We start from the raw sequence: 10,446 nt of genomic DNA, 5'->3' as shown, positions 1-10,446 counted from the left end.
GACTTCTCCCCAACAGTTTTTGACCAATCAGATAGTAACATCTTTTCATACAAATATTGTATACCGGCAAGTTGAGGCCAGTCTTTCCTGTTTATCCTAAACAGTGAAGATCCATGTGCACATGCTTATTTTGATACGTTAATGTATAATAAATTTCACATAGTGAAATATATATCTTTTTATTAGTCTTCTCTTTTCAAAATATAAGAACTTTCCTCACATAATCCATCAGAAAATGGTCATCACAGATTCTTTAAGCCCCACATTATGCCATCAAACTTGAGTATTTCCATGTTCTGCTCTTTTTTTTCCCTACACATCAGAGGCCTTGCACTTTTTACTGCTCTACATGTATTTGATCATGCTAGATGAATCAAACCAAAACCAGTAGAACCATCAAACTCTATTGATCCCAGTAGGAAATCCCCCAGCTACCCAGCAGGATGTGAAGTACTTCACAGTATAAGTATATAAGGAAGTTACCATCAGCTCCACCTTTACCAACTGCAGCATTAAAGTGATGGACACAGTAATTAGTTACTATGATCCAGTATCAGAGACGTTACTGGGACACGGGCCTTTCTGCAGGATGAGTACTGGTACCGATGGTACTTCATGTATATCTGGATGCTGATACTTTGGTAGTTCTATAACATTTTGAATGCAGGGCTTTTACTTTAACTAAGTATTTTTACACCGTGGTGTTTCCACATTGAAGTAAAGGAGCCGACTACTTCATTCACCACCGAGCGTTTGGAATTTTTGCTCAGATTGTTAAAGTGTTAATAAAACTTTGTAGACATTAATGTACTGCTGCAGTTCCACCAAAGAAAACCAGAATACAACAGCTGATGTGTTGAAAGTAACTAACCACAATTTCCTCCAGAAGATAATTTGAACAATCTGCAGTCCTAGATTCTATCTGCTGAGGAAGATCATGTCATATGACTGAGAGCTCCAGAACAACTACTGAATGGAGGCCAGACTGTTTTTGTTACTTGGAGAATTAACACTGGAACCTGCTGCATGTAATGGAAGTGAACAGGGCTTCTCGCCCATTCTGGTGGTTTCATACTCTCTCTCTCTCTTAGTTTCTTACCATAGGGAGCCCGACCGGCGAGCGGGTTGAGCAATGGGGTGGGATTTGAGCCTCCGTCCCTCCGACTCCTGTCTGCTAACGCCGGGAAATCTGACAGGTCCAACCCTGTCACATTCTCACTGCCGTCTGGATGAGCACACAGAGGAAATTTTAAAAATGTACAATTTTAACATTATAAAGCTTTAAACAACTGAGATAAAACCTCACCAACACTGAAGAACTGAGGCCAAAGTTTTTTTTAATAATTATATTTGTTTTTCTGGTTGTACCTGTGCCATTGAAGATGTTGTTGGACAGGGAGTTGTTAATGCTGAAACCGGGATTCCTGTTCACCCCAAACCCCGACATACTGCCGCACAAACAGAGACACATCCCAGAACAGTGTTCACACTGCAGCCATAAAAACTAGCACTGAAATCAGACAGACAGGGATGTGGAAAAACGGCTTCACCCTGCCGCTAGCAATGTTTATTTTACATGTTAATTGCTTTAAGATGGTTAAAGGAAATGTACACACATACATGTATGATATGCATGAAGTCAGATATCTATTAAACTGCTTTATTTAGCAGACACTAGGATGTCATATATTGTATATACACACACATCTCTCTTGCAAAACAGCAGCATTTCAGTGGTGATCAAGTCTGTATTTTATAAACTTCACACCAACATGCGAACACCCAGACTATGGGAGACATTAAATCTGACAGATTCAAATATGACCAAGCTGAACTTAGTGAAAGCAGAACTAACCAGAATGACAGGTGGTCAGAGCAGGAGGCTGGGCTATAGCCAGTCAGACAGGCAGTACAGTTCACCTGGCTGCTCTGCAGAAAGGTGTGTTACCTGTTGATAGTGAAAGGCTGCCGTGCTTGCTGCTGTTTGGGCATGCCGATAATGCTGGGCGACGACCGGCTGGGACTCCCCATGCTCCCGCTCCTCCCTCCTCCTCCAGTGCCACCTCCCCTCTCTCCTCCCCCTCCCATCCCCCCTGCTTGACCCGTCGGACCCCCCACCTGCTGGCTGTGGTTCAGCACGCTTCGGCTGCTCATTGGCAGAATACCCCTGCAGAAAGAGACAGACGCACAACAGAGGAAATTACTGAAGATGAAAAGTTGAACGTGAAGGTTTGTGGGTTCCAAGCACAATTCAAAGTCTGCAGAGAGAGTGTTAGGTATTTTTAGTCAGATAGAAATTTGATAGATACTTTATGTATTAGAAATGTTTAGTGGAGATAGGATGTCTAGTTAGACTGTTAAATGCTTAGTCATGCTTATGAGTTTCTACAGGGTACATCTGGTCAAGGATACTAGAGAGAAAAGCTGATGACTGTCAGCAGACAGGGTGTTCAATATTATTATTACGATGTGTATAACTGCAGCCTTAGCCATAATGTTCCTATGTTCAAGTCACGACATGTACTAGAGGTCGTGAGAATGTTTTTAGCTACACACCACCAACAGACACACACACACATTGATTTGCTTCATGTTTTGACTACTGCTATGACCAGCTGCAAAGCTGGCAACAGTGACGTCTTGGTTGACGTTTCTGTGTAGTATGGGGCTAGCCCAACCGAGGGGATATAATGTATAGGCCTGGTGGGTTCAGGGTCTTTCATCTTACATCTGCCTGCAAGCAGTTTGGAGGTGCAAGATACCTGAGCGTGTAATGTTAATTTTACCTGTGATCCTTTGAATAAATCACCACTGTTTTGAAGTTACTTGGACTGTCTCATCTCTCAGAGTTAGCAATGGTAAGAAGAACCAAATAGTCCTTCAAGAGAGAGGAACACAGGCAGCTGGAGCTGAAACAGGGGTTACACGGTACGTGCATGAGTGAGCATTCAGACTGAAACGGCCTGCGCTGGTGGGGGCGTGTTGTTCCATAAAATGGTGAGACGGCGAAATATAATCCAGGAAGACTAGTTAGAGCAACACATCCTTTAGTTTGAAGGCTTATCAGATGCCAAAACTTAGCAGAGCTTTATACTGTTATCTAATGAAACAACTCTGGAAGCTTCTCAGATGCTGAGTTTCTATCCACCTATTTTTATGTGCACTTTCACTTTGCACATGAAAAACCTGGGTGGAGACGGTGACAATTTGAAAAAATGTGAAATAATTTTGGCTAGGGTGGAAAAGTCAGTGCATCAATAAAAGCAAAATGTCAACATACAGTGTCTGACACATTGTCTGTGCAGTATGGCTGGACATTTACTGTTGTTACACCAAACTTTGTCCAGACTGTAAAGAATGTATTAGTTCATATGTGAACCTTCTTCACTTCATTCTAAAAGGCAGAATCATCCAAAGAACTGAAGGATTCAGATCTGACCACAAATCTGGTTGAATTTAATCATTTGCATATGATAAAGACTACAAGACATACAGTGGCAAAAAAAGTATATGAACCTTTTGGAATTTCATGGTTTTCTGCGTTATTTTGTCATAAAATGTGATCTGATCTTCATCTAAGTCAAGAGTACTGACAAATATAATGTGGCTAAAATAATACAATAACAATAACACTGACGACTCGCATGCTGACATTTGGCACGTGTTTTACGCCGGATGCCCTTCCTGACGCAACCGTGATTCAAACCCGGGGCGCAGCGGCAAGAGCTTTCAGAAGATCTATGATCAAGAATTGTTGATTTACATAAAGCTGGAAAGGGTTATAAAGTGATTTCAAAGACTTTAAAAATTCACCATTCTACAGTTAGGTAAATGATCTAGAAATGGAGACACTTTGGAACTGTGGCTACTCTACCAAGAAGTGGGCGCCCAGTCAAAATGACCCCAAGAGCACAATGAAGACTCATCACTGAGGTTAAAGAAACAACCTTGAGTGGCAGCCAAAGATTTGAAGGCACCATTGGACCTGGATAACATCTGTGTTCATGAGTCTACAGTACATAAAACATTGAACAAGCAGGGTGTCTATGGCAGGACACCATGAAGGAACCCGCTGCTTACTAAAAAGAACATTGTCCAAACAGTTATTAATTCCAGGGGTTCACTTACTTCTTCCACTACCATTTTGAATGTGTGTGCTTAATAGACATGAAAGATCAGAATTTTTTGTGCTATTATTTTAGGCACATTATATTCATCAGTACTCTTGACTTAGATGAAGATCAGATCGTGTCACATACTTTTTCTTGCTGCCACTGTAAGCAAACACGAAAGTTGTCTCTCTCTCTAAAATGTGAGTACATTTTACCATGTTTCAGATATCTATAATAAAGACATCAAGATATTTTAAAGGAGCTACACCCCAGGCTTCATCTCCAGCTATGATGTACCTGCTCGGTGAGGGAGGTGTGTGCATGGTGCCAGTGTTGGGTGTTGTGGTGTGACTAGAGAGCTGGCTGGCAGACTGGTTGAGCCCACTTCGACTTAATGGCGGTGCTGAGCTGCTGTTCATACCGCGCATGGGAAACCCCAAAGCACCTGCAGAGAGTCAGAGGAGTACAGTGTTTACTGTCAAACACTTTTCAGCTGTCAGTCTGTCGACTTCCTGATGTTTGTGTGATTTCAGCAGTGAAGCCAATGAAGCTGTCGATAAAAGAAATGTAATGGCACTTGTTCTAAATCTGTGTGTCAGAACATGGCTGTGCACAGTACTGTTGCTGCATGGTTACAGTACAATAATCATAATCATAATAATAATAATAATAATCACCTTTATTTGGCCAAGTATGTTACACACACAAGGAATTATGACAGTGCTGTCTGAATAATGTGCCGCTGATGTTGTTCACAAGGATGAAATTGTTTTTGCATCTTTGCCAGGGTTTCTGTTCAAGTCATACAGTCTTTTTAACACCTCATACTGACTGAGGCATGCATATACAATATGGTAATTAAATATTTTTTTATTATACAGTCAGGGAAAAAAATTATTTGAACCCCAGCTGATTTTGTAAGTTTGCCCACAAATAAAGAAATTATCAGTCTACAATTTCAATGGTAGGTTTATTTGAACAGTGAGAGACACAACAATAACAAAAAAATCCAGAAAAATGCATTACAAAAAAAGTTATAAATTCATTTGCATTTTCATGAATGAAATAAGTATTTGATCGCTTATCGGTCAGCAAGATCTCTGGCTTCCAGGTGTATTTTATACAGGTAACGAGCTGACATTGGGAGCCCTCTCAGCTCGTTACCTGTATAAAAGAGACCTGTCCACAGAAGCAATCAATCAATCCAGATTCCAAACTCTTCACCATGGCCAAGACCAAAGAGCTTTCCAAGGATGTCAGGGACAAGATTGTGGACCTACACAAGGCTGGAATGGGCTACAAGACCATCGCCAAGCAGCTGGGTGAGAAGGTGACAACAGAGACAGTCTGGAGTTACCTGTAAGTACTGTGACAGTTAGAAGCCGTCTGTGTGAAGCTAATCTATTTTCAAGAATCCCCCGCAAAGTCCCTCTGTTAAAAAAATGGCACGTGCAGAAGAGGTTACAATTTGCCAAAGAACACATCAACTGGCCTAAAGAGAAATGGAGGAACATTTTGTGGACTGATGAGAGTAAAATTGTTCTTTTTGGGTCCAAGGGCCACATGGGTCATGTTGTGAAAGTGTTGTGGTCAGATGAGACCAAAATCGAGCTCTTTGGCATTAACTCAACACGCCGTGTTTGTCCCCACCGTCAAATATGGAGGTGGAAACATTATGCTTTGGGGGTGTTTTTCTGCCAAGGGGACAGGACAATTGCACCGCATCAAAGGGAGGATGGATGGGGCCATGTACCATCAAATCTTGGGTGAGAGCCTCCTTCCCTCAGTCAGGGCATTGAAAATGGGTCATGGTTGGGTATTCCAGTATGACAATGATCCAAAACACACGGCCAAGGCAACAAAGGATTGGCTCAAGAAGAAGCATATTAAGGTCATGGAGTGGCCTAGTCAGTCTCCAGACCTTAATCCCATAGAAAATCTGTGGAGGGAGCTGAAGGTTCGAGTTGCCAAACATCAGCCATGAAACATTAATGACTTGGAGAGGATCTGCAAAGAGGAGTGGGTCAAAATCCCCCCTGAGATGTGTGCAAACCTTGTGGCCAACTACAAGAAACGTCTGACCTCTGTGATTGCCAACAAAGGTTTTGCCACCAAGTACTAAAGCACGTTTTGCAAAGGGATCAAATACTTATTTCATTCATGAAAATGCAAATTACTTTATAACTTTTTTTGTAATGCATTTTTCTGGATTTTTTGTTACTGTTGTGTCTCTCACTGTTCACATAAACCTACTATTGAAATTGTACACTGATCATTTCTTTGTTAGTGAGCAAACTTACAAAATCAGCTGGGGTTCAAATAATTTTTTCCCTGACTGTATTCGTTCTCCACTTCCCAGTTGTGTATAGCAATAATGATAAAATCCACATAAGTGTCAAAAAATGGGTGGCTGGATTAAGAACCTAGGCAAGAGAAAATAGAAAAACACTAAAAGGAAATGTAAGAATTTTTAATACTTTCTACTGGTTTTATGGTGGAAAGTAGAGTCATTGCTTTTCCACACCTGCAGATACTCTGACCATTACAGGCTGTAACAGCCTCAGCATCCAAACTTTTCAAACAATAATGAGATAAGATTAACAGTAATAAAAATTAGGCTTGAACTGGTAACTGATGCTCCTGCTGTTAGTTTTTAGGAAAATGAAACAGGTGAGTGTGGGGGGGGGGGGGGTGTGTTTGCCTTACTCTGCGGGCCATATAAACTGGCTCCTAGCTGCGATAGCTGACCCGTTGAGGAAGCAGAGGAAGACGACAGCATCTGAACACAGAGGAAAGACAAACACATCCTTTAACTTTCCCAACATCACCAGCTTTTGTTAATCTTAACAGATACATAGAGATCCTATCTGACCCTCTCCAGCCTCTGTTCAGACTCCTGGCAGGCAGATGAAAACAGCCAGCTGACATCACACTGTGGAGGTAACACGCCTGTCTGCACATAAAAAAATGTTTAACACTAGTGTAGGTACAATATCTTATTCTCCAGTGATTCTGTAAATTCTGAATCATTTTGTAAATAGAAACACAAGTCAGGTAGCGCAGCAGTAGTGACCAGCTCCAGAGCTAATGCATACAGACCATAGGGTCCATAGCGCCCATAGGGCCCGTGGCTGTCAGCGGCGTTGCAGCGACACAGTGTCAAATAAAGAGGTTTACATTTTAGCAATATGCGTACGTATGTCTAACGTTGTTTGGAGCAGATGCATCTGCAGTAACACAAGCAGAGGAACGTTTCCCAGTAATACTGATACAGTACTAATGTTGCTCAAGGACACCTCGACATGTTGACTGGACAAGCCGGGAATCGAACTGCTAATCCTCCGGTTAGGAAACGACCCGCTCTACCTCCTGAGCCACAGCCGCAGTACTCTCCATCTCCGAAAGGCCAAACCGATGTTAACCCTGATTTGGCATCATTCTTTGTCGCCCTCTGTCTGTGCTACAGAAAATGGCTTCTTTGGTCTAACAGGTCCACTCCCATCCTGGGTTGGACCTGCACATGGAGTCACCACGATTCGTCTTTGAAATGAGTCATACTGCTGATGGGGATTAGTACAGCAAGGAGACAACTTTTCTAGACAATTTTTCACTTGATTTATCTGAATTTGTGCTAAATCTTAGTTAATGCAGCTTTAAAACAGCAGAGTAAACTCACATTTTTGTCAGCACGGTGAGGAGGGAACATGGACTGTTGGCTGTAGTAGAGGCTGGAGTCGTCTGCGTAGTCGCTCTCAATACCTCCCTCCATAAACTTCTTCCGGTTAGCACCAAACATACCGCGTGTCACCTGTGAAAACAGACACAGGAAACAGTCAGATTGACCAACCCAGTGAAGAATCAGCTCCTGCAGTGTTTCTCTAAAGCCTTGATTCATAACACTGTTCTGAAATGTACCTAACATGCTATGAATAAACCTTCAGCTGTATGACACCTGCATAGTCTGCCAACTGTAGAGCACCAACTACTAGTCAATTAATCAACTGGCTGGTCAAAAAAAAATTACTGGCAACTATTTTGACAATCAATTAATTGTTAGTTATTTTATTACATTTTAAGCCTAATTTTCCCTCTTTGTAATGTCTATGGGTTTTGTTTGAAAAATCAAAAGTCAGTAAAATAATCAGCTTAATTAATAACACAGTCATTAGCTGCAGCCATAAACAACTAACTTAAAATTTTAACACCACCTCACATTCTGTACCTACATTGTAAACCCTAAACATGCGGCTGGTTCTCTTGAGTCTGAAAACACATGCAACCCTAAAAACAGAGCAATAAGCTGTTAAATAACCAAAAGCTAATAATACACCAATCATACAACCTGTGACATGGCTCTACTGCTTGATCCTGTCCTGCTCACACAAGCCACTTCTTTTTGATGCACTGTACTGCTCATTTTACAGGTGGGCATATAAGTGTATGTATGGGCCTCTGCCAGCTAGGGTCACTCTCGTTTTAATTTTTCATGAGCCAAAACATTACAACTATATTTGCAAATATACTTAGAATAGGTTGGGATAAGTGGGGCTACATCAGTGATTACCGATTTACACAATTGTGGTAACAAGTGAACAGAAACAAATCGCAGACCTATCGCCCTGTAGTGACCCGTCATCCCTACAACACACGAGCTCTTGTAAACATACCGTATAACCCCGCAACCCAGTCTGGACAGTGACCTCTCAGGATTAACTACTTCTGTTTACTAAAGTAAGCAAGACAAAAGTACACTGCCTTGTAGCTGCAGCGATAACCAGACACAACGGCTAATTGGGCGCTAACACGCTTGTAATACTGTAGAATGTTACTTGTAAAGCATTGCGTTTCGGATTATAAATTACCCTGCAGCTACAAGCTTTAAACACCATCATACTGTATTGCAAGCTTTCCTGTTATTGTTTCAAAACTACGTTAAAAGTGCAGCAGTGTCGCAAAAGGCTAATGTTGGCCATGTTAGCTAATGCTAGCTCCGATAATCTCTAACTGATGTTAGCTAAATATTAAACTAACCGCTTGTTTGTTGACAGCACAAATGAACCTAATAACCGTGCTTTGTGTTCTCTTTGTGAGTCCCATACAAGTAACAAATATTAGCACTAGCTCGTGTTACATTGTTAGCCGTAAGGAGCTACTGCTAGCTAACAAGCGCAGGTAAGCTAGTAGCTAGTTCTATAGGAATACATGAGGCCGTTAGCATGTAAGCTAACGTTCACTACGAAGCGAGCTACTCAGCTAACAACAACATAAGTACCACGACGGGGACAGTTATAAGTGGTTACAACACTATCTGGCAAGCAGATAAAGTCACTTTACATGCGGCTATGTAGACAGCTGTACACGAAGAGAGGAGACCGGTCGACAAGCGAGTTTTTGTTCGGATTTGGGCCTGCTGCACCTCGGTCGGTAAGCTTAGCGTTAGTTCCCCAAAACAACAACAATAAGAAACGAAGCAGAACTGCGACGTTTAAAGTCATATTTTCCACTCCGCTTCACAAACTAATTCCGTGATAACTACAATATTGCTGTAGTTTTATGTAAATGAGATTTAACTGCTGAGAAAATAAATTAAACGAATAAAATAGGAGCTCACCGCATCAATCTTTCTTCCCCGCTACAATTCAAGATGGCCGACATCTCTTCGCCAGTCAACGAGGATGCTGGGATACCTTTCGCTTCAGACCTCAGAACCTCTACCATTCTACTGTACTTCACTATACTGTCTCACCTGTGAGCCCCTATTACTCTACTCTACTCTCCTCGACTGTCTGATCTCTGAGCCTCCATCACTCTACTGTACTCTACTCCACTCTGCTTGAGTCCACTCTGCTATCCTGACATGTGAACCACTATCACTGTATTCTATTTGCTTTATTCTACTCTACCCTGACCTCTGAGCTTTAATTTTGTTTTTACTCTGTGCTGGTTTACCTGGTAAGTAAAGTAACTTCCCCGGGGCCCCTGAAAGCTGCAGATTTTCAGTTTGTCACATTATTTAATTTCTTTATGAAAACATTAAGTGGAACTAAAAATGCCCATACAGTATTTAATGAGTTGTGTTCGGTTCTACAGTGCTGATGTTATACTGGACCACAGTAAAGTGTGACTGTGCTGCTGCATGGATAACAAATGGAACTCCTTATACACTGACATGTCTTTTATGTTGATCTGTGTCAAAAGAATGACATTAAATCTAGTCTGATACAGTGTTCCACGGAAGTTCAGCTGCTGTTGAAGAACGCTTTTGCTGATGGAAAAAATGGCTGAATTTGTGTACACGGTTTGTGATGAAGTAGTGCATTTTTATTTTATTTTG

At 41.6% G+C, this 10,446-nt stretch overlaps 1 protein-coding gene across 4 annotated transcripts in view; it reads right to left on the bottom strand.

The window, feature by feature from the left end:
• Positions 1 to 9,951, bottom strand: part of LOC109967706 (CCR4-NOT transcription complex subunit 2) — a 22,554-nt gene extending 12,603 nt beyond the window's left edge. Inside the window, exons 1-8 of one of the 4 annotated variants that reach the window (XM_020613468.1) lie at positions 9,724 to 9,951; positions 7,789 to 7,920; positions 6,985 to 7,065; positions 6,819 to 6,891; positions 4,410 to 4,557; positions 1,949 to 2,167; positions 1,369 to 1,448; positions 1,100 to 1,225 (exon numbers count right to left, since the gene is read on the bottom strand). In XM_020613468.1, coding sequence (XP_020469124.1) covers positions 1,100 to 1,225; positions 1,369 to 1,448; positions 1,949 to 2,167; positions 4,410 to 4,557; positions 6,819 to 6,891; positions 6,985 to 7,065; positions 7,789 to 7,908 — 847 coding nt within the window. In that variant the 5' untranslated portion in view covers positions 7,909 to 7,920; positions 9,724 to 9,951. Of the gene's footprint in view, positions 1 to 1,099; positions 1,226 to 1,368; positions 1,449 to 1,948; positions 2,168 to 4,409; positions 4,558 to 6,818; positions 6,892 to 6,984; positions 7,066 to 7,788; positions 7,921 to 8,454; positions 8,552 to 9,446; positions 9,704 to 9,723 lie in introns of those variants that run through there. The other 3 variants (XM_020613469.1, XM_020613466.1, XM_020613467.1) reach the window with 3 other exon arrangements.
• Between the last annotated feature and the right edge of the window lie 495 nt (positions 9,952 to 10,446).

The sequence above is a fragment of the Monopterus albus genome, unplaced genomic scaffold (genome assembly GCF_001952655.1).
Source record: "Monopterus albus unplaced genomic scaffold, M_albus_1.0 scaffold134.1, whole genome shotgun sequence".
Lineage (NCBI taxonomy): Eukaryota > Metazoa > Chordata > Actinopteri > Synbranchiformes > Synbranchidae > Monopterus > Monopterus albus.
The sequence above is the reverse complement of the archived record's forward strand: the minus strand, read 5'-3'. Positions and strand labels throughout refer to the sequence as shown.